We start from the raw sequence: 25112 nt of genomic DNA, 5'->3' as shown, positions 1-25112 counted from the left end.
AAGAATGCTCTCTTGCACTCTCCAAGCCAGGTAAATAGCTCATTAGGATGCCCTCTGAAGCCATTTAACTGAAAATTGATCACAGATGAAGAGGACAGCCATTTGGCTTCAACAGGCTGCTGTCACTCTCACTTTCGGACAGCGTCTGCATATGTAGCACTTTAGCAATCATAGCGGCGTCCCAGGAGCGAATAAGTGTTAAGGTAATTTAGTCAAGCCATAATTATTAGGTGTAGTTTTTAAAACTGAGGGCTGTGTAAAGTAGATTACATACAGAGTTTCCCCTAGACTTTTTTATTTCCAGGCTGGGTGGTAACTACCAGAGTTGATATGCATACATTGTGTTATCAAATGCATGCTGGGCCAGAGTACAATGATCACTTCATCAATTTTGAAAAGTGCAGTGAATACACTGTACATGTTAAAACATTAAGTTTTACATTTTATATACATTTATTCTCAAAAAGTACAGTTGTTTGATTAAGATTGTGTTTATAGTCAGTCAGTTTATATCGGAAGAATTCCCATGAGACTGGATGCTGTACAGTTCATACTGGACCAAAAATACTTTGTACATATTTCTATATAAAACTATGAGAAATGTGTTAATTGTTCCTTAAGCCAAAGCCAATACAGGTTAGATTGTGAAGCCTATAAAAACAAATTGATTTGATTGTGATTATTAGTGTGATTATTAATGCTTCAGGAAGTTTATTTGTTATGTCCTCAAATATCTAGAGGGGGGAGCTCTCATTAGTTGGTCTAGACGCTCTTCATTAGCACTTTTATTGCCGATTGTGTGAGTTGAATTGGTGTCTTTCGTCGGCTGTGACTACACTAGTGTAAGTAGCAACGTTTTAGCACTATAATTGGCACTTTGTACGCTGCAGTTTTTCAGAGTTAGACTATTGCCTAACTTCTGATACATAGAATTGCTCTCTTTTGCACAGGTGCATAAATCTCTTAAATGGCCAGGGACCACCAGCAGGCCCAGAGTTTTATTACACACTTCTATAGCTCAGCCAGTTTGCATTGAAGTCCTCGTGGTTACCAAATAACAGGCCTTAATATGTAATAAGCCTGGCATTTTAAAGGGTTACGTACTTTTTTGTAATGTGTTGCTGTGCAAAGGCGACACAGACAATGAGAGGCGACTGTGAGCTGATGGAAGGCGACCATCAGTTGAACACAGTTGGCACTAGTTGGAGCTGGTTGCTGCTAGGACTAGGAGTAGGTCTAGGGCTGCTAACTATTCTAGTCTAGGGCGCCTTGGAATTGAATTTAGTGCGTCTTTACATTTAAAAGTAGATAATTTAATGGATAGTAGAGGATTTTATCTTGGCCATGAAATGAGCACATAAAAACAAAAGCTGTGAAGCATTAACCTAAACATTAGCCTACCAGTTACATCCTGTCATCCAAGCTGGGTAGAGTAGGGCCTCTCAGTCTATTTTATTGTAGGGGAAAACACCGAAGTATTAATTAATCAAAACAAAGCAGATGTTAAAAATCAAAAAAGAAAATCATCATCATCATCATCATCATCAAGAAAACATTTTAATCTAGAGCAAGTGCTTAAAATATTCTCAAAAGCAAAAAAGGTCATTGTGAAATTTCTCAGTCAGATCACAGGCTTGATGGAAAGCTGCATCATTTTTCTACCATCGGGGGCACATTTTCCCCATTAGCTGGGAGTAATGTAATGTAAATGTAATTTATATTTGAAGCAAATGTAGTAATGTGCTTCTGTTCACTCTAACAGCATTATTAGGCCTGTTAATCGGAATGAAGTTTATATTGATCTGTACATGTCAAATGTGGTCAGAAGGAGTCATTCTGTTGAACTTCTACTGCCTGTTTAAGAATTACAGTGTTTCAGTAAGACTTTTCTTTTGAAATTACTGTCAGTTTGCTGAAATACTTTAAGCATGTTTGTTGCATGATGCTGAAATGTCAGCCAAGAGGGAATTTCCTAACACTTGAGCACTAACATATGCACACCCTCTGTTAATGAGGTGTAGCAGAGGGGAGGGACATCTTCAGTTACTTTACTGGCTGTATAAACCATACAATATAAAATACCTTTGAGTGTGTTTATAACACTGAGGTGTAGGTCTAGAGGGCCCATGTCAGAATGCACCTTTAACACTCCAGTTCATTGGGTTCATATATGGAAACTTTTGTGATGTCACTAAAACCACTGAGTTTACATATATTCACCTTTTCAGCCTATAGCAGTTTAGCCCATCTGTTCACATTAAAATATTAAGGAGTACATTAGCCTGGACTCTTTAGTGAGGCACAATATGGGGCAGATGATTTACATGTATTTGTCTTAAAGGCACAGTAAACAAAAAAACAGCCTGTTTAAAGAGAGGTTGGAAAGCAAGTGAACCTCAAAGAAACAGAACATACAAGACAAGTGTAGAATATAGGTGCTGGAATGTGTCCTCAGTGTAGATCATTATGTCGATCATCTAAAGAGTTACTCTCTGTGAAGGAGCATATAATAAAGCATCCTGTGTTTAGTGCCTTCAAAAAGCCTCATTTGTATGCGTGATGTACGACTGCAGTTGAAAAATAATGAGTTTTCATAGTAGATCAATCTGATAATAGTGAATACTGGAAAGGAATTATTGAGAACAGTAAAGCATAACAAAAGTCAGGCTTTAACCTACAGGGAGAAGAGCAGCTGATGTCAGTGTTCAGTAATTACATTGCCTTCGGACTGTGTGATACAGTGACACCTTTCTTGCTCCTATGGCAGGGTGTTATGTGGCTGTAGGGAAGCAGCCACTAAGGATAGGTTTTAAATGCACTGTACTCTCTCAGGAGTCTAATGGGAATTTCTACCACATTTGAGAGCAAGGAGGAACAGGAAGGAAACACTAATGTGTCTCTACTGTAGTGAAGGCAGCATCCCAAGAGTGCGTTTGACATATATTAGATATGGTACAATGACTCACAGGTTAAGTGCCCTTGTGATGGAAAACAAGTTTTCTTCTTTCTCCTTTTTTGAAATAAAAGAGTGTATATAAGATTCACAACATATCATTCGCATTCATAATGTCGCAAAACCAAAGCATTTGCAAACATCCGCCTGTTCAACCTACAGTTGAGTTTAGCCTCACCCATGTTGACGATGTTGTTCGTAATATTCATACTCACCAGCATGGCTTCTGTAGCAGTCCTGTGGTGCAGTTTATCCAGTCACCTGCGTTCACAGAAACACAAGGAAAGACAGATCCTTGAAACAGAGACAGCAGGCTTAGATGTATCAGCTCAGAAAATGAATCCAGTTCTGAGGACAAATAAAATAAACCCAGAGCTCACCGTGAAAGGTCTCCCAGAGTGCTTGTCCATTCCCTGACAGCAAGAGTGTGAAATGCTCATTAAGAATAGCCTTTATTGTTGTTTAATTTCATTTTAATTCATTTATTTCCAGTGGATATTTTTTGAAGATAATTTATTTAAAGAATTTTTCTAGTAAAAATATTTTCTGCTTATTTATTTATTTATTTATTTTTTTTATTTATTTATTTAACAAATAATATCCGATGGCCACACAACTTTAAAATGCTATTCACTTATGCTAGTCTGTTATAAGTAAGCAAGAAATTTGATAGAACTGGACCCTTCCAAGTTTTAGCCTGGATTTTTGAATGAGCCACAATATAAGGTAGCTAATTACAGCAGAAGTCGTTTACATGTGTTGGTAAACACAATAACAAAACAAGTTGTTTAATTGTAGGGTATAAAGAAAGGTTGGAAAACATCATGTAAATATTAAATACAGATGTTTTGGTACATGAACTCACACAATTTTTGATGGGGGGAGTAAATACAAGAAAAATGTAGGATAAGTCTTCTTTAAATGCTTCGTATTTACTGTTTTAATCTGTTTTTGGGTTCAGTTGTAAATAAAACCTCAGTGTACCTCTGTGTTGCTGTTATCATTACTCATGTAGGAGAAGATCAATGGTTAGTAAATGAGGATGGTCCATTTGGCAGCCACTGTTCTATGATTAAGACACTCAGCATTTACTGAGGAAAACTCCCAGACCTGGTGTTGTGCTCGCCAAGTATACAGACAGTCTGGAGAGCTTTTATTTTACAGTTTGTTTTGGCTCCTGAATAGGTTCACCCGAGGTCTGTGCTTCACACCGAATGTGTTCTAGCTTTTTCTTTCTCACAGATATATAGTTATGCAAGTCCACCACCACTGTGGATTGTCAGACCAATAGATACTCTAATAACCTTCTCCATGAAAAGTTTATTTAAAGTCTCTGGCCACAGAGGACCAGAGTCATTATTATTTTACAGAAACTCTCCTCCCCAGATTAGGAGGATAGTTGAAGGTTAATGAAACCTGCATGTACTCAGCTTGGCATTTTCACTGCAATTTATGATAATTCATTCATGAGGGTAAAAGCCAAAGGGGCATATCTGGAGAATAATCGCATTTCACTTTAAAGTGGCTGTCTGCTCCGTGATGAATGGTGTTTGCAGGAAGAAGCATGACACAGAAGATCTCATGAAGCAGATGCAGAAAGAGGAGTGCAGCCCGTAGCAAGGTCTTGTTCCTCAGAGATGGCTCCTTAATGAGCGTAGATGCAGTGCAATGGACTTGAGCATTCTCTGTGAAGTTTCTACAGGAGTGTGTGCAGCAGCATTCCTGATGTTCTTAAACAGAGCATTATCACTCCTAGCAGGATTTGGATTTTGTCTCATGAGCCTTATTCCTGAAAATACTACACAGGGATCATATTTATTTAAAAGGCCCATTTAATGGAAAACCTTTTTTTAATCTTTTTTTAAATAAATTTGATGTACTCTGTCTATTATGAACTATTCGAAAACATTTAAAACTACCATTCACTCTCTAATCTCACTATAGAAATTAAACTGGAAAAACAGCCAGTTTTGAATTCTTAATGGTTGTGATGTCACGCATATGTACATACGACTGTTCATTCGACTACACTATTTTTGCCCAATAATAGCAATAATAATACTGAATTGTCAATAATGTTAATAATAATGTTGTTACTGAAGCAGAAAATGTATTGTTGCTTAGCCTTCCGAAGGATCCGAATGGAAGTTCATGTTTTTCGATGATTTCGATGATTTTTCGATGGTTGAGTTCAAACTTGAGAGTTTAAACCTAAACTGCTTTTTGAACAGTACTGGACAACCAATCAGAACAGAGGTCATTTGCATGTATTAGTCTTTGAGGTACAATAATTTGAAATCATTGTTTCTAATGAAGGTACGCACACCAATGGCGGCGTTCTGCGACATTGCTCAGCAACTCCAGGTACTGTTCAGTTTCTTAATGCATCACAGTGTGCAGCTCAGCATTTTGCCATTACTGCATTTAAAGCCATATCAAGACCACAGAAAGCCATAGTAGATGACATAGCTTAGAATTACACCGTGAAAGGCAGCGTATTTAGATAAAGAGACAAATGCTAATAGTCTCTTACCTCAGCTAATGTTACTATCCTAGTTTTTTTCAGCTCATATCTTTCAGTTTAAAGTTGAAAGTTTTATTTCATTACATTTATATGAGTAGACTGTATAAATGAACTCAAACTTAACATTTATTGGCACTCCCACTGTTCAGTAGTAGAGCGGTGCTTTGTACTGTGTCTGCTACATGATGCTGTGTGGCATGGCGTGACGCATCTTGTAGCCTTATGAGAGGTCTTGTAAATATGAGTGACTGTTTTTGTACATGAAACATTAAAAGTGGGCTTAAGTACAATAAAAATGTAGGCTGTTTTAGGTGAAATTTGAAAGGATGCACTTCAGTGAATTTTATGTATCCTTACTACATTTATATTACATTTATTTTTTTATACAGATAGAAAAGTGACTATATCCATACTGCATGATATGCCACAGCTTGGTCACTCTGGGACAGTTTCAGTGCATTCCCTTCCTGTTTTTTTGGTGAAAGCTTGTGTCTGAGCCTGGCTTATGGCTTCTCGGCTTCAGCTATACATCTTTCAGATTATTGCAAAGCATCTGTGGTATAGAGCCTCAGCTGTTTTATCAGGGAGACGTGAAGGTCATACTTCAACTCACTCACATTGCTCTGAATCATGTTTAGCTTGCAATGTAATACAATCTGTTTTTCCTCAGTCACAGAATAATGGTAAATCTAATTATAGCGTGCTGTCAAAAAGTCAGAAAAGGCAGGAATGGAATTGAATTACTCATTCCCCCCCTCTGTAGACATATATTGCTCATCTCACCCCATGCCTGAGGACCCATGCAAGGCTCTGCACAGACCCAGGAAACCTGCTAATCAAAGTACAAAGACTGCTGGGAGGTGCTTCCTACACAGCTGTGCGGAGTGGTACAAATGTCAGCCTCCAGGCTGCCGCATTGATAATACCTCCTCTCCTGTGACCTCACGGCCTCTTTGTGCGTGTTAGTGTGTGAGTGTATGTCAGAAATGATGCAGCACTGACTTCTGTATGTGAATCTGTCTCGGCTTGCAGGAAACAGGATGGAGGAGAGCGTATCTCTAGCACTCTAGAGGCCTCACTGTTCCAGGCTCCGCTGCCCTACACTGCCCCTGCGTTCCTCAAGGTACGCTCCTCTCTCACACACATGCACAGCTGCCTCTAACCCTGTGCCTTCTCCTGTCTCTGCTTTTCCTCCCTTCACCTTCGCTATTTTGTGCTCCAATCTATTGCTTACTAGTAGGGGTGTAAAGCTCTGACCTTATAATGATTCAAACTGATTATGATCCCTACAAAACGATTCAGTGCATTATGAGATCTTTTTTTAAAAATTCAAATCTCAATTCCAAAAAGTCGGGATAGTATGTGATAAGCAGTGATTTGACTTGTATTTAAATATTTAATGTTTTGCCTTATCAACTCATCAACTTATCAACTAAATATACACTGAATGTAAAATTGATGCCTGCAAGGTGTTCCAAAGCATTGGGACAAAGGCAAAGTAAGACTGGGAACGTTGTGAATTGTTAAAAAACACAGATGATGCAGTCATCCCTGGGTATAAAAGGAACATCCAGGAAAGGCCTACTCAATTATGATCAAGGATCGGTTAAGGTGCGGCAAATGCGTTAGCGAATAATCCAACAGTTTAAGAACAAGGTTCTTCAACAAGTGATTGCAAGGATTTTAGGTATTTAACCCGCCCTCATAATCACCATTAAAAGATGCGAGAAATCCAGATAAATCTCTGTGTATAAAGGGCAAGGCCGAAAACCACTACTGAATGGCCCCGTCCTTTGGTCACTCAGACGACGCTGCATTAAAACCGGCATGCTTCTGTGATGGATATCCCCACATGGGTTTGGGAATAAAGAAACTGTTGTCAGTAAACACTGTTTATCGCTGCATCCACAGACCCACAAGTTAAGACTGTGCTATGCACAGTGGAATCCATATGTCACCGTCCAGAAATGCCGTTGACTTCACTCGAGCAACTGAAATAGACTGACGCATAGTGGAAACATGTATTATGGTCTGATGAGTCCACTTTTGTTCACAGATGGAAATAACAAATCTAAAAGAGCCATCCAGATTGTTACCAGCATAAAGTTCAAAGGCCAGTATTAGCAGGCAACTTACCTATTTGTGAAGGCACCAGTAACACCATTAACATTTTGGAACAACATATACTGCCTTCCAGATGACATTCAGGGACATCCATGCATATTATTGCAGCAGGCCACATTCTATTGGTGTTATAACAGCATGGCTGAGAGGTGCTAGATTGACCTGCCTATAAACAGTCTCACATATGATGCATGATGAAGAATAAAATGAAGATATTATAAATATTGGAATGTATTGCAGGCATCAGATTTGGAATAAGCATATATTTAGAAAAAGTAAAAAACAACAACAACAAAAAAAAAGTTAATGAGGTAAAACCTATATAGAAATATATATTATATATAAAATATTGTGTTTTTGTACTTTTTTAAAGGCCAAGCAGAATGTACTAATCACTGTTTTCTGTCCCAACAAGTTTGGAATTGAGGTTTGTACACTAAATACACAAATGTCACTGGAAGAGCTGTTGATACACTGATGGAATAAAGACAATAATACAACAAGCTTTTTTGGATTTTTATGTTTGAAAATAATCAAAGGCTAAAAGGAACATACTCTTAAATATTATTAGCTCTTATAATCAATTCTTACATTTCAAAATGGATGCGGTTGGATTTCCACCTTCAGTTTTTTGCATGCCTACTTACTAAATTACTAAGAATCATCCAGCTAATTCTGGCAGCAAGCATACTGTGACAGTTTTACCCTTGGATTGAATATTATTGGACAGCTTTTGTTTGTGCGGTGGATATTAATATGGGACAACTGACACGGCATACAATTAACAGAGAGCGGTTTAATTAAAAGCTGGATGATTTTAATTAATAAATGTCTGATCCAGTATTATTGTTTCTCAGTCACAATATTTATTCCAGAAAATAAACAAAAGCTTATCAAAATAATGGACATTATAAAGCTTACTTTTTTCCACTGAGTGCCGGCCAACTGCTTAGAGCTCTAGGGATCCAGCTCTCAAATGAAACACAATTTGGCTGCTCACAGCTCTAACCGCATCCAAACACATGGCCTTTGGAGATATGCAGTAATTATTTCACTTCATACTGTGCAGTGTATACGTGTCAGAAGCTTGTTTAAACATGAAGTAAAGGAAACAGAGGCAAAAGGAGTTTTGCACTGTCATATGTCTATACATATACTTTGTATTAGGGATGCAGCAATACCATACTTTTCTTTTCGATATCGATACCTGATGTATCTACAGATACCAGGCATTGATTCTATATACCTCTATCTAGCCTAACTAAATAGGTATATATAAATTTTATAAAACATACTAAGCTTGAATGGTTTCAGAGCTATGAAATGTTGCTGTGCTCTTTGGCATGCTTTATCTTTAAAAACTTCTAATTATAATATAATTTGATGTGTTGAAGTCCTTGCTGATTGAATTGCTTACATTACAGATTTTTGCAGTTTTGAGTGTTTTTACTTCTGATGGCCTCAAGTGTAAAATAATCCCACAATGCCAGTGTGTTGCATGCTTCAGTTAAGCTCCATCTACTGGTGTGCATGCAAAAAGCATATATGTCTGTCATAGGGATGCAGCAGTACAGTGGGCCTACGGTTTGGTATGTATCACAGTTTCTGGACCTTGGTAAAGAGCACGTTTTCAATATCTTTATATTTAAGAAAAAAAAAAATAAACACATCACTCTTTAAACAATGAATTCTTAATTTTCCATTGAGAAAAATGGCAACAAAAAGGCCTGGTTTCTGTCTCTACTGTATGAAATGAAGGGGAGAAAAACATTAAAAGTGCTACTTTGCTTTGACAACCCGTAGGTGTGTTGCCTTCTCTATTTTAAATAGATAAAGAGAGCTAGATAGGGTGTCTGTGTCAATTCGTATTCAGTTTCTCTTTGTGATATTTCAGAGAGTTTGGGAATTAGTTTGCTGCTAAAATATATGTGGAAGGAGACATTGTAAAGGCCACGGCACGCCGGATGTGCCATGTCATGTAGTGCGACACCACATAGCAGAAACTACAAATTTCAAATTTTCGGAAACTGCTCGGTGTGACGCAGCACGTCCAGTGTGTGGTGGCCTTAACTTCTCTCTGTCTTGCTATTGTCATGTTATTGTCACCAAACAGTCTGACGACATACCATGTACTGTTGCATCCCTAGTGTGTCAGAAATTGCAGTTCAATTCCAATATCAGAGCCAAAATTTTCACCGACATACAAATAGAGTGATCATGTCCTCAGTTATCAGCATCAGTGCTTTAGAAAACATTTTTACAAAGTATTAGATTAAAGGGCCTATATTCTACATTTTTCTTATATTTCATTTTATTTTCCCTCTTGCAGGATTTGTGTGGTTTTGTGTATCAAAAACAGTCATTATTAATTTTTACATGACCATTTTTTAAGTTCTGTTTAACCCCTATGATTAAACAGGCTGTTTTTGTTACTGTGCCTTTAAGACGGAAATATGAAAATGAAAATGTTCTGCTTGGATGCCTGATTGTCTGCCACATTCAAAAGGTGTTCCACACTCTTTCTGCACTCCTTCTAACTAAAGCATGAAAATGCTAGGCTAAACTGCTGCAGGTTGAGTGGGTGAAAATTTGTTGGTTTTTGTGACATCAGGAAAGCAATGAATTTAAACAGGTTGTTTTTGCAGCTTAGTTTCCATGGATTTTATGGACTGAGTGGTGAGTGGTATGTTTTGAAACAGTGTTTACATACTACACCAAACTCTTTTATCTGGAAAAAGAAAGTAAATTTTGATTTTCCATGATATGGGCCTCTTTACACAATTGTTTCTTTTAGTTTACTTACTTCATTTGAATTAAATAAATCCAGTGTATCACTTTTTTCCCCCAGTATATATGTACGTGTCTCTTTATTTCCAAATAATGTTGGGTGTTAAAGGTAACTGAAGGATTTATGTGGCCCTGCATTGTGACTGTGTGCAGTGTGTATCCATATGTAGTCTGAGAGAGAAGACTCCTGTGCTGGAGGAGTTCAGTGAGCGCTAAGATTAAAGGGATAGAATACGGGTGATGTCAGAGAGCTTTAATAGGGTTCATGAAACAACAGAGCTTATACCGGTAATCTGACTCTGGGAGAGAGCGAGATGGAAGGAGGGAGGGAGAGGGAGGAAGGTGTCAAGTCTTTTATGTAACAAGCAATTTGCATTAGCTCTAAATCTTCCATCTTCTTCCATAGACAGTAAAGCTTTCTGTCACTGTTCATACAAAACAGTGCCTTTATGTTTGTTCTCTTTTGTTGCTTATTCTGTTTTGTATCACTCTAAAGTTGCAGAAGAGAAGTCCGCCAAGCCTCTGATTGTAATTTAAGTCAGTCAGTTAAATGTGATTCGCATAAGGACAGCTGCCATTAAGCTTTCTCGCCAAAGAGGATTTGAGAGTCCTGCTCGCTTTCTAATTCTGGCCCGGATGTGAGATGTAAGTGTGCTTTCCTCCCTCTGTGGTACAGGCTGCATGGCTGAGATGCCTGTCTGGGAGCTGCTGCTGTTGTTCTAAAGCTGAAGGGAATATCTCGCTTATTCTTTTAGTTCCGCTCTGGAAGGATAGCAGGAATTGCATGGGCTGCAAAGGACAGCAGCATTACCCTAGAGCAATAGCCTGGTGTCCAGACAGAGTGTAGCTGGGGTTCCCTGACTCTACAGTTATAGGCGGTCTGCTGTAGGGCCCAACCGATATAAAAAATTAGTGACCAATACAGATGCTAATTTTAAAGAGCTAAAAACTCAGATAGACAGTAATATCAGTGATATAATTTAATATGGTCACTTAAACAGAGTCCAGTAGTTTTAGCCAAATTGTATTTCAATGACTGATATAATTGTCAGTTCTCAGTGCTCACATCACTTAAACTAAAATAAACAGCAAAAAGTAACATCAAAAAGTAACAGGTACACTATGCACGATATGGGGATTTGGAGGCGTCTCTTGTGGAAATGCGTAAATGCATGCAACACGCAGAAGAACATTTCATAACGCGTGTTGTGCTTCGGACCCCTTCCCCAAGTGGATGAATCTGATGATTGCATGTGTGTTAAAAGAATATTCAAAGAGAACTCAATCAGCTCAGACAAAACAGAATTATATAGAATTATCTACTATTGTCATCGTATCTTCATAAGTATAATACATATTTTGCATTCGAGACCTAAATATAGAGCCAGATCTTTTTTTTTGTTAATACATAAAGATGTATGACATTTTTATGAAAAATGTTCTCAGCTTTTTAAATTTGAGTAAAGTCCGACCTTTGACTTTTGATTAATTATTTCAGGCATTACAGCGTGACTCTCAGCAGCGCACAGATGTTTTAACATGTGTTTTTCCCATTCTTTCTCAGTAATTCTCTAGTTCTTCTAATTTTACAAGAAAAATCACAAATAGGGCAGCTTTAAAAATAATGAGTGGTTTGTGTACTGCAGTGAGTTACACCACTGCCCTCTGCAAAGCAGACTGGGGTTTGATTTCCCCACTTGGGCAAGCGCACTACACTATACCAGTAAGAGTCCTTGGGCAAGACTCCTAATGCTGCATTCACTCAGAGTAAGAGTGTTTGCCAAATCTATAAATATAGCATGGGGATGGATTCTTGGCGGTTTTACATGTTTTTGTTATAGTAACAATGATTGTGAATTGTACCAGTTCAGCCTGTGCTAGGACTGGGTGAAATGGCAAACATAAGAAAAAGGAATTAAAAAATATTAGCAAAAACTAAGAATACAGTGATTTTTAGTCAACATTTCACATAATGCTCTAAATCCAATTAAACAGGTCTGAATATGCTGTCTTTGTAACTCTGTAATGAAACATACAGTTGGTCAGTTTTCATTAACTATTGATGATAACAACAGAATGCTCAGAAAAGCATGTAGATGTAGTGGAATTTGGTTCTTGATAGTGATAAATATCGTTATATTGCCTGCCTGTATTTTGATGAAAGAATTGAGCAGATGGTGACTGTTAGCTTAGTGGTTACTATAAAACTGAAGTATCAGTATGAAACGACTACTGCTAATAGTGAAATGTTTTTGTCGGTTTGATATGGTATAAAACAAGCCACTAATTACTTTTCTTGGCAAAATATATAGAAGCCTATGCTGCTTCTATGTGGGACTTATCAGATATTATCTATTCACTTGATAGAAAAGTTGGACTGTAGCCTGCTGCCAGCAGCGCATGAGGAGTAATATTGTCTCACATTAATAAATAAGCAGCAAACACAGCCTGTAAACACTTTAATTAAGGGAAAGAGCACTTGGACCCTGGTTCTAGGGCACAGTGCCCATAGGCTTGTGTGTGGTTAAGAGTGAAACGAACTTTAGCAAACTGTAGTTTGAACCCTGACTCAGCTCTCAGGCCCTCACACTCCACCACACACTTTAGCTGTGATGAGGAAAGAGCAGCTTCGAAGCATAGCCCTCCGTTATCACTGTCTGCTAATGTTGATTTAATTAGTGCCGAGCCGGGGATGGCCATGGACGAGAGAGATAGAGAGAGAGGGAGGGTGAGTGGGTGACTGGCAGTTAGAGAGGGCACTGATGAGCTTATTGGAGTGTATAGGGATGAGAGAAGCATAATCTCTAGCGTGAAATCAGGTCAATCCTTAATTAATGATTCTCTGCATGTGATTCCTCAGTCCCAGGCCTTCGTCTCTTTCTCTTTATACATGAGAGGGTTGCTCCTTTTCACCCTCTCTCAATCATACACACACACACACACACACACACACTCATTTTGACTTCTGTTCCCTTTTATATCAGCAACTGACAGAATCAGTATCAAAACACTGCAAACCTTCCAAATATCAAAATGCTAACATCAGTGAGATTTGATATTTGAAAGAGATAGAAGGCATATCAATTTTTCTCTGTGTTTTCATTAAGCTTTTCAACATCTATAGTTAGGCTGTCACGATTACTTGATTAAACCTTGATTTACCTTCTCAATGAGTCATCATTAATTAGTCAGCAGTTTGCGTGTTGACAGTATATCTTTTCAATTCTAATTGGTCTCTTTTACAGACCTCTTTTTATGTTGCTCCTATGACGTATTTTGGAATCTTTTACATTCTTTTTGTGAGTACAGATCACACCCCAAACTGAGCTTGTTGCAGTCATTGGAGACTCTGAAAGGCTTGAGCTGGAGTTTTGGGCAGCTAGAGTTCTGGGAGGAGATGAGATGGTGGTGGGGTTTGAAATTTCGTCAAGGGAAACTGAAGGAGGAGAGCAGGATTTATAGGGCATAAGATAGAGAGAAGGAGTTGTGGGAGTGGTTCGGGTAAGTCCATTTTTTATTGTAGGAATGCAGTTTTTGGCAAATTCTATCACCTGGTAAAAAAACGTCATTAGTTGCAGATTAATTGTTAATTATTAACAAGGAGGCAACCCTTCAAAATATCAGTTATAAGACAGAAACTTTCAGATCTAAAAGCTGACTGACTGAGCTATGTTCACAGTCATTGTAAAATACTGATGCATGAATTGAATTCTTTATTAGGGCACAAAGATATGGACCAAATGAACCTCTGGTGAGTGTTGGACATAAGCATGTATATGAAATAAATGGCCCAAAACCATATTAAACATGCCCTGTGTAAGAACCCGGTGAAAAAAGTTGACACAATGACTAGAATATACAATGATGGGATACTGAAAGTTCTGTATACGCAAGTATACAGTAAGCAGACAGTAAGTTAGTGTTTTTTAACCAGTTGCATTGGTTGAACAGTTTTTTTGTCAGTTAATCATTTACATCCATAGTTTGGCTTTTTTAAATAGCCTAATTACTCAATTCATTGTCAAAGTAATCTGTAGCTTACATGAATACTAATGTATTCAATGGTGACAGCCCAATTCTACACTCTGATTTTCCTTTTAAATAACCTTCCTTCATGCGTAGTGTAAATGGACGGCTCTGACATTGCAGTCAGGCGAGATATTTCACGGCACAGAGTCATGAATATGGAGTAGGGTATAAGTTTGGCTGCCAGAGAAACTGCAGAATGAGTGCTTCATCATTTTGCTGGAAAGTTTGAAAGTTTCTGTGACTAGCTAAATAGATTTACTGCGTTAGACCCAGATACCCAGCCCTGAGGATACTTCATTTATCAAGGAACTCGGCAGTTTTAAGCTTTGTTATAACAAAGTGCTTCCAAGCTTCAAATGCATCATGTTGATGTTGGTATGCATTTAGTATGCTTTAAAATGCTGCTCAGAACACAGGGGGATGTAAAACTTTGGAAGACTTTAGGAAGTTGTGATAGCACATTACGAAATGTTTGCACAGTTCTCCTGGCTTTGAGCGCTACTATTTATCACAGCAGTCTCTCGGGATGATCTCTTTTTTCTTTCTCTAGCTGAGCACCACCAGCCAGGTTCATTATCACTAATAGCGTTCTCAGCTGTCTTGTTCATTGATTTGTACTACTGATACTCAAAGCTGAGTTGTGTCTGGGCTACTAAGCATGGCAGCAATCAGATAATAGCATCTGCAGATGGCACCAGGATACTAGGGTTCATTATTAACAATAAAGAGTTTAATTACAGGCAGGAGATGCAATGTTAGAAAAGGAGACACAGTGGACATGATTTTTAGGAAAGATTTAAGGAAAACACAGCGTAATAACATAGCAGTTAGCATCATAGAGGCAGAGGTGGAGATCTTTCTTGAAGAATGGTACGGAGATATTGGCCAGACCCCTGTCACTATGTGACTTGATGACACACAACATCTCTCAGCAACTGTCTTCCCTCTCTGTGGACCAGTGGTGTCCAGTTTCTTTCCTGCTTTAACATACCTGCTAAACCTGATAACTGCTTAGTATCATTGAGCAGGGAAATACTATACTATTCTGGATTAAGGCCCAGCTGGGACTAGACACTCTGGCTTAAGACTGTCTGGACAGTCCTGAAAGATCCTGTGCTGTAGTCTACAGTACTCCTGGAACATCGGTTTTATTCCTGAAGGTCCAAAATCACCAAACTGTGCTAAACTCTAGCCCTCCAGGACCAGAATGGATGAGCCCTGATCTACAAGATCTTTACAGACTCTGGTCATACTGCCGGCCCACTGGTTAATAAGCTCACACCAGGACAGCACTGAGCGCTGACACATCTTTAGAAGATGAGCTTAGATGACTCATGGCTTAGAGGGCAGGTATAGACTCAGGTTACTGCACACAGTTTTGCTTCTTTTCCTCAAAGCAGTTAAATATGAATTAGCAAGGAAATGGAGATGTTTCAGTGCGCAGTTATCGCAGTTATCATGCACTCTCAGAAAAACAGGTATGAAACTGTCTCTGGGGCAGTACCCCTCTTGTCACTGGGGTGGTACCCTCAAAGGTACATCTCAGTACCTATAGTCAGAGAACATAATTGTACAATAATCCATTGAAATTACATTTTCTAAGTTGTACTGTCTCGTTTCCAGGCTTTTTATTTTACTGTTTTGTTTTAAAACATTAGGTTATGAAAATGTACAAATATGTACTTTTCACCTGGGAAAAACTTATTTAAGGCACACGTTTGGACCTTAAAACCACTCTCTTTGACATGCAAATCTGCTAGTTCATTCATTGACCTTAGTGTGCAGCCATCATTTAAATTACTATGTATAAACATTGACTTTTTGTACAGAAATGCACAAATGTCAGAGACCCCCATTCATTTGTTTAATTCCCAGTTGAAATGGCCATTAAGTACAAGTTATTCATTTTTCAGGAGATATTTCTGAGGAGATTAGATAAAACATAATCCACTTGCATGAGGAAAGGGAAAGTCAAAGTTTCCAAAACTGGAATTTAACAACTTATTGAAAGTTATAGAAAAAAATGGGACTGCTAACAACTGTTCAAGACCTGGTAGACCACCAAAACTGTCACCATCAAACAAACCATACTTAAAGCTTTTGAATAGGCTTAAAATTATTTGCTCCATGAGAAGCAGAAATTGCAACCAAGATCTGAGACTGAACTTTGAAAATATGAAAAAAAAACCCTGCAGATTTCTTTGAAAAGCTGAAAGCAAGTCTCCTGAAAAGTATGGATGCTGTAAAAAACTGAAAACTTCTGCCTTCTGCATAATTCCCTGTTAAATATATGTTTTCTATTTTTTTCCTGATGCTGAAAAATGTAATAACTTGTACTTAGCAATGGCAATTTTGACTGGAAATTAATCGAATAAAGTATAGTGTGGGACTTCTGCTCAGTACTGTGTGCACATACATTTTTAGTCGACCTGCGTACTCTCATTTATTGCGTGTGCAACTTTATTCACCATAATCAATAAAGGAAGGAGTTTGCTATTTACTGCAATGATCGATTTTGGGTGCATTTATTTTGCTTGTTATCAACTAAATGTGGCTTAGATGACTGCAGTATACCAGTTATGAGGCTGATATTGAGCTGTGACGAGTCATCGCTGTTTAGACAGTGTGTACGTGTGTGTACTCGTGAACCATATCTTCAAGCACCGGATACTTTGCCACTGACATCCTTTCATGAGTTGATTGCAGTTCCTTGTTTCCACGGAACCGGGTGGCCTGCAGGAGCCATCAACATTATGTTTATTAGAGTCTTATCAAAAAAGAGTCGTATGACCAAAATGTTGAGCTGCAGATGGAACATGTGGTGAATCAGTGAGCAGGTGGCAGGTTCTGTTTCGTTCTCTACTTGTTTTGCTGCAGTGTTTGTTTTCGCTCTGCATTTTATTTGCATTTCAGTTTGAAAAGAAAAGGATATGAGAGCTTGGCACACGCAGGGCTGTAACCACGGAAAGGCATTGTAGTGATCATTTATTTATTTATTTTCATTATTATTTCACATATATGCTGCAAGTCAGAATCTTGCATGAACCAAAAAAACGCCAAAACTATCATTGTAACTAACAATGTAATTGAAAAAGACAGTTTCCTGTGCGATAGCAGGCAACGCAAGTGCAGACGCGAGTACAGGAGAGAATATATAGTACATTCACGGCAGAAGGCATGGTGAGATTTTTAAAAACTTAATCAAGAAGAGTGAGCTCATCGAAGAAACTCATTCTCAAATCAGTTTGAGAACTTGTGCTCATTTCGTAAATATAATGTTTCCGCCAAGGCTTCAAGGAAGAATATGTTCCATTAGTGCAATTACATCGCTCTAGCACTGCAGAGAATTTGATCTGTTCTGTCATCACAGCCTTTCAGTAAGTGTTTATTTATATTATTTAAAAAATTTACAATTACATTAATTTTTCTGTTGTTTTGGTAAAATTTTGTTAAAATTCAAATTTTTTTAAGCCGTATGATTTGATTGATTTCTTGGACATAAATGAGGTAATTCTAAAGCAAAGTGTAAAATCACATACATGTACATTATGAGAAGCTATAGAAAATTACAGAATGCACAAGATGCCTACAAGACACTACAACATACACAAATGTGTATTTGAATGACACTGAATACGTATATATAAAATAACTCGAGATAGTCATTAATGTGATGTTTAAAAATGTGCAAGTAAAAGTTTATTGTAGAAGAATACTGTATGCAGGTATGTATTGTTATGAGTAAGATCATGGGAATAATAACACTATGTGTTATTAAAGATTAACCCCTTATATGGCCAGAGCCTGCTGGTGGGCCCAAAGTTTTATTACACAATATAACTTAAGAATGGCAAAGCCAAATTCGCACTGAAGTCCCTGTAGTTACTAATTAATAAGTACTAGTATGTAATAAGCCTCTGATTTTAAGGGATTAAGAGTATTGCAGACTACTGTTAATACACAGGCTTTCCTCTGTCAGCTTCTGATCTTACTGATGTTGTTATTGAAGGTAACATCTCACTGAGAACTAGTCAAGAACCAGGTTTATTTAGCCCAACTCCCAAGTAAAACACCCTGTATAAAATGACCAGCACCTTTTGTAAGACTGGCATAGGGCTTTACCCGCTCTGCATCAGAGCTTCTTTGGGTGTGCTGTGCTCAGGCTTGTCTGGCTGAGGGAGTACATAACTTGTGCTTCAGCTCCACCTCTACACCTCTACCAAACAGAGAGAGAGAGAGAGAGAGAACATGTGGGAGAAGAGCTGCTAACACAGTGCGAGAGGAATGCAAGACTTTTCTTGCCAGTTCCCACAACATCAGTCCAGAGAGAGGGAAAGATATTGAGATATTGATTGTCTCCAACACAGACTCTGGAGACCTTTATGCTTATAAAGACAAACACACACATACAGTGCAGATTCACATCTCGCAGAGCATACACACACTTAAGTTTACTCATCAGAGGCATTCTCGCACTGCTGTGATGGAACACTCTCCTACACTCCAGGGTGGACGGTTTGGACTTTTCTTCTCACTCTCATGGAAAGCAGAAAGTATTCTTGGAAATCCTTGAAAAGCTCTTCTGGATAGTACCCTGAACCAATCTGGATTGGAGGTAAAGGATTATTAATACGCTGGACTTCGCTTCAGAATGGCCACAAAAGATCACAGCGTTTATCCAAGTCCACTCCATGTGACAGTGAAGCACTGGAAAAGGCCTGGAACTGTAAGTAGATGTTTGAAGCTTAAGAAAAGTCATAGAGGGCTGAAGCTGAAAGTGTGGAATGAGAATCGATCCTGTGCATCTGAGCACGGATGTTGAATTGAAGTGCATCAGTAGCTAGTAGTGAAGCAGTTTCACAGCTCTTGGAGACAGATCAATCACTCTGACCACTGCAGACTAAAGATCAATTCTAAAATGTTAAAGATCAGTCACATGAAAATGCATTTTACACCATAGTATCCTTACTGGTCAGTGGTGCAGTTTCCTGTTCTGCTTTGTATTGCGTGTTGAAGGCAGTATAAAAACATACAGCAGGTTACAGAATGTGCTACTCATAAGGGTGCGTGATACGACAACATTATATTGTTATATTAAATTAAATTATTAAGTTAAATTATGTGATGATAAGCTTTCCCAGGCATGTTGTGGATATCGTCAGTACTTAAAGAATTCTGACCAGCTGCGTAACTTAACAGTGATTCCATGTCTGCATAAGTGGTGCTGCGTAACTGGATGTGATGCACAACACATGAAATATTAGATGAAAAATATCACTGTACTAAGTCATTGAGCATTTTTTAAATGTAGCAGCACTGTTTTTGTTCTGATCGATGAATCTTCATAAAAATAAAATATTGTGACATGCATTGTGTATAAAAATGTCTTCAAGCATCCAAGTGGTATTACATTTTTGCCATATTGCCCCACCCTTGCTACTAAGCGTGTAACAAAGTATCATGACATTGTCATATTGCAGTGTACAACTGTGCCATAATGGAAATGGACTTTTGGAAATTTATTCAAAATATTGCAAGAATATTAGGCTTGAGCAGATTAATTATAATATTGCGAGTCACCAGTAGTTTTCATCTATTCCAAAAGTCAGTCTTGTAAGATTTAAATGTCTGAAAATGCCCATGGCTTTAAAATTCACAAAAGTAATTATATTCTTCTCACAATCTGTTTTCTATAATGTAGCTTTCTTTCAATGTTATTTAATGTCTAAAATAAGTCTAAAATGTCCTGATATATTATCAGACTTTAGATCATTCTGCACTACCAAACTGTACCAAGAACCAAGTTAGTTTCTGTCAAAGAACGACATGTTTATTTTGTCCAGTTTAAGCAGTGCTGAAACAGGTTATTATGGAATCGTCACTCGGTCACTTGTCCAATCACCATGGACCATCGTCCACGGTGATTGGACGATGGTACATTGCACACAAATTCACAAGCCCAAAGAATACCAAATCGTAAACTAAATTTTCCGGAAATTAATTGTGGACTGAGTATATTGTTACACCCCTACTATCTACTTAGAAATTTTTCTAGGTTTATAACTACAACAACTTTGTAGTTTTACTGAAACTTTTTGGCTAGAAAAAGGAGCATGGTGCAGTGTTTAGCTTTGCATTTGGTCATTTGAAAGCAGTGTGCATTTATGACTGTAGCAATGTTTGCTGAAGGAGGATGTGCTGAGTTGGGATCATGAGCAGCACGTGGTGTAGAGTTTTGGCTATTATGTTTTGACAAAGCTTTTCTGCCTGCTGTTTAATTCTGTTGTCCAATAAATGAGAGGTGTGTGAAAGCTCTGTAGTGAAGTACAGTAAGTGGGTCATCAGCTACAGACTCACACACACACACACACACACACACACACACACATTCTCTCCAAGTGAGATTGTGCTATTGGTATTTTGCTTGGCATTGCTAATTTTCTTCTAATGTTTGTTTTCAAGGCAGAAATAGAGTCTGTTTGCATATGGCGGAGGACTAACACAATGTACTCAAACAATGTGCTACAGTACACAATCTGTTTGCTCAAGTCTGTGAGAAGAAAGTCATTCAGGCTCCATTCTACACACACAAGATCGGTGGCCCTGCTCTTTTGTGTTATGTTTGGGTCTCTCCCAGGTCCTGGACTGATCTCTCTCGCATGGAAGTAAATTGAGTTCCTCCTGCTTCTAGTAATTAGAAATGTACTGGTGCTATGCAACAGTATGTATGTTGATGCGTTTCCATCTCTACTTGAAAAAGATAAGTTTGGTTGTAGTTAGTAAAGGAGCACAGGATAAGTGTTGTGCACAGTTGTACACTGCTGTGAATACAGGAACGGCAAAGATATCTAGTAAGTCTGATGCTGAAAGATATGGACGATTTAGTTCAAAGGAGCTTACAGAAGTAATTCCCTTCATAATTTGGCATAAGGAAATAAATTCCACCCAAAGCCACTAATCCAGATTGAAATGTCAGTATAAAAGATCTGACCTTACAACACACAATCTTGTAGGGCAATGGTAATGCTACACAACCGATTTAATCCTTAGAAATTGCAGTTATCGCGCACAATAATGAAAGCATGATGTAATTTCTCACTCAGTTCACTGAATCAGGTAGCAGAATTTTGTCATAAGAGCATATTCTGTACATTCTTTCAATTGATACCACATTAATGCTCCCAAGAGTAGAAGACATACTTAATTTGAATTTGATGAAAAGTTATTTTTGTGTACAGTACTGTGTAAAAGTTAGAGACCACCTTTCATTTATTTAATTTTTATTTTAAACAGCCAAATAGTACTAGTTATGCATTTTTCAGGAGATATTTCTGAGGAAATGAGATAATGTAGTCGCATAAGGGGGAAAGTCAAAGGAAAATAAGTGAGAAAACAGAGGTTTCTAAACTCAAGTGAGAAATGGGGACTCACAAGAACTGTGCAAGACCTGATAGACCACCAAAACTGTCACTATGAGATAAGATCCACTCTTGCTTCAAATCTAAAAAACTACACTTGTTTCTGTCCATCCTTCCACTCTGGGAAGACAGCTCAACACTTTGAGTTTGAAAGGATGTGTCGCTGTCAAAGAGCAGTTAAAAAGGAATAGACAAGAAAAAAAGTCTTCAAATCAAACTAAGAAGCTGCTGGTGTTCTCAGAACAATGGACTGACCACCACAGAGTCCAGACCTCACATTATTGAATGTGTTTGGGATTATTTGGATCGTGAGAAGCAGTAAATGCAGCCAGCTTCCAAGACTGAACTTTGGAGTCCCTGTGGATTTCTTGGAAAAACTGAAAGCTAGTCTCCTGAAAAATAATGAAAAAGAAAGAAAAAACTTGTATTGCGTAAAGTAAAAAAAAAATTCATCAAATGGAAAAAATATGGTATGGAAGTGCACACTCATCTATGAAGTCTATGAAAGTATAAGGGAAAATGTAATATACAGCAGTTGTCATCATCTCATCACCTCATAGAGATATCAGCAGTGGGATCTTGCTGACATATAATACCTGATTCCTGCTGCTAGAAATGCCAGTGTACTTGGCTCCACTAACATTGTGCTTTACTAAATGACCTCAACACTAGTTTCTGCACCAGTTTAAGGTCACTGTGCAACCCAGGATTTGAGTTGATTACCCATTAACCTCATTGGTTACTTTTTATTCTGAACAGAAGAGGCGTTTTGAAATAGGCCTGCCAAGTTAGATTCAAAGATATGGCAATCAAATTCAAAGGAATGAGGGTCAGAAAAGTTGAAACATAGATATAGTGGCATAATAAAGTGAAACAGATGAATTCTGTGGAGATATTGAATAAATCCAAGAGCTGCAATGTGTTCCCTGTCCTCAGCTTTGCCCTACTTAGATCATGTAACATAATCTAGGGCTCAGCTCTCACATCTCAATTTTAATCATTTGTCACCTCACTCATCTCATCTCATCTCATCTCCTCTCCCCCTTTTTCAGACTACTGATTTGTTTGAAATGATTGAGAGAATGCAGGTAAAGTATTTCTTTTATCTTTTCTGTTCTTCCCCTTCTGTTTCTGAGCTCAGATGTCTTCCACTAACCCCGGAACCAGCTCTCAAGGCTGGTTACCTAGTTGCATTTGTTTGCTTTTTGCATTCTTCTGAAGGTCAGTGATGTAGATATAATGAGAACACTGTTGCATTATTCAGTCCTGTGCTTTCAAATGTACAGTACATCACTGTGCTGCAAAGTTCATCTGTTAACTCTGAGGAATGCAGAATTAGTCGTCATCAGTGCCAAAGTCATCTTCATTTAGCATCCCTATGTAATTGAAATGTAGATTAAAGCAGGTTCTTTCTCAACCACTTGCTGTCATTATTCTTCTCTGACTAATAGGTGACTGGAACCCTTAGAGAAAAATTACCATTCTGTAAACTTTGCTTTGCACATGACACAGCTTGGAACACTGTGGCGTTGATTTTTGATCCTGATTGACAGCACACTTATAAAAATAAAGGTGCCGTAAAAGAACCACTCACTTTTGGTTCACTAAAGAACCTTTCAGTGAATGGATCATTAAAGAAGCATTTTTGAAGTGAGATGTGAGTTTAAAGAACTCCTCATGATGTATAGGTTCTGAACCAATTAAAGCTCCAGGGAACCTTAATCTGTGTTTTCTTTTGTAGTAGGTTAATTTTGCTCTTGTGGGCACAATGTACAAAGTACTGTGTGTCCTATGAATAACGTTCCAGTGCCCTAAATGGCCGATGTACTTAACCAACATTTCCTCTTTAGATGTAAACAATTTTAAGTAGCCGAGAAACATACAAAGCTATGGCCGTGCAAAACCTAACCTACACTATTAAAAAAGAAAATTCTTCAAGGGTTCTTCAGTAAAGACAGTGGTTCTATATAGAACCATGAACACTCAAAGAACCATTTATATGCTTAAAGGGTGCTTTGCTTGGTGAAATCGTTCTTCAGATTGATGGAGAATGTGTTATTCAATTTACCATGAACTTTACTAAAAAACCCTTGACGAACCTTCTTTTTTAAGAGTGTATCAAGCATAACTGAGCTATCAAGCCAGCTGAACTATCTATCTGTTCATTCATGGGTCCGTCTGTCCATCTGTTTTTCTTCGTTTATTTGCTTGTTCATCCGGCTATCCCAGCATTCCTTGGATGCACATCTATAAGTAAAGTAAAGAAGAACTTATAAACACTAGATATTGTTTTTTTAGTGAGCTGTGTACACAGCAGAGATGGCCTACAACACAACCTGCATATCGTCTAGAATCTCTAACTTTCAAAATAGAAAAACTCCATAGCCGTTTCCTTGAGATACTTTTGACCACTGAACACTAAAATCCAAAGATATTATGGAAGGGACCAAACGCAGATATGCAGAACCTTTTAGTTCTGATAGCTCTCTTTAAGTTTAGAATTATAAGGTTCCAGCTGTGAATAAATCCACATTGGAGTAAACACCTCACTGCACTGTTCAAGATCCAGCCTCTCTTATCATAAACACTTATAATACATGACACTGTAGATAAATATGAAGGCAGCTGTTTCAGGGTGATACAGTGTAGTAGCTATGCTATTTTAAATTCCTTTTTTTTCAGATATTTGCACAGGTTTCATTAGCCACATCTGTATCAGAAGCATGTTGATTAAAATAGTTCTGTTTGAGAATTATGATGAAATGTAAAGAAATGAGCACCATAACAGGTTAATTTCATAGTATAGATCTATTGTACTGAATGAGAATTTGATATTATTGAGAAATGTATTGTACTATGGACACTAAATGCATATCAGAGAAGCAATATGATGTTAAGATACATGTATTGTGCCACATTATTGTTTTAAAAAAGATTCCAATATGTTAATTTCTTAATATGTAATAAATGTAGTACATATCAGAAATATTCTCTCTTTAACGCTGGGTGTGTGTTTCTTGGTGCTCTTCTCTACTCTCATTGCTGTTATCTAGTATTTCTCAGTATTTCTGAAATTAAACATTTAAAATGTACTTTTATGACATTGTTTCAGCTAGCTAGCTAATTTAATGTGCTACTCTGGTAGCTAGCTTGCAGCTTTGCAGATAAGGTAATTTAGCTAAATAAACTGGATGTTAAATAGCTTACTGGCTAACTAACACCAGCTAAATAAGGAAGGTAAGGTAGCTAACTTTCATGTTTAATTTCCTAAAAACTA

General features: G+C 37.8%; 1 protein-coding gene across 16 annotated transcripts in view; it reads left to right on the top strand.

Moving 5' to 3' along the window:
* LOC118822091 (RAP1 GTPase activating protein) overlaps positions 1-25112 on the top strand; it is a 129013-nt gene that overhangs the window by 68878 nt on the left and 35023 nt on the right. For 10 of the 16 annotated variants that reach the window (XR_005008412.1, XR_005008408.1, XR_005008411.1 and 7 more), the window contains 3 exons: positions 5270-5317; positions 6510-6600; positions 22888-22923. Coding sequence is in view for 1 of the 16 variants with exons in the window: in XM_036590928.1 (XP_036446821.1) it covers positions 5270-5317; positions 6510-6600; positions 22888-22923 (175 nt within the window). In the remaining 15 variants the exon portion in view is untranslated. Of the gene's footprint in view, positions 1-5269; positions 5318-6509; positions 6601-18505; positions 19144-22887; positions 22924-25112 lie in introns of those variants that run through there. The other 6 variants (XR_005008413.1, XR_005008402.1, XR_005008414.1 and 3 more) reach the window with 4 other exon arrangements.

The sequence above is a fragment of the Colossoma macropomum genome, unplaced genomic scaffold, assembly GCF_904425465.1.
Source record: "Colossoma macropomum unplaced genomic scaffold, Colossoma_macropomum, whole genome shotgun sequence".
Classification (NCBI taxonomy): domain Eukaryota; kingdom Metazoa; phylum Chordata; class Actinopteri; order Characiformes; family Serrasalmidae; genus Colossoma; species Colossoma macropomum.
This window is presented reverse-complemented; position numbering and strand designations above follow the sequence as displayed.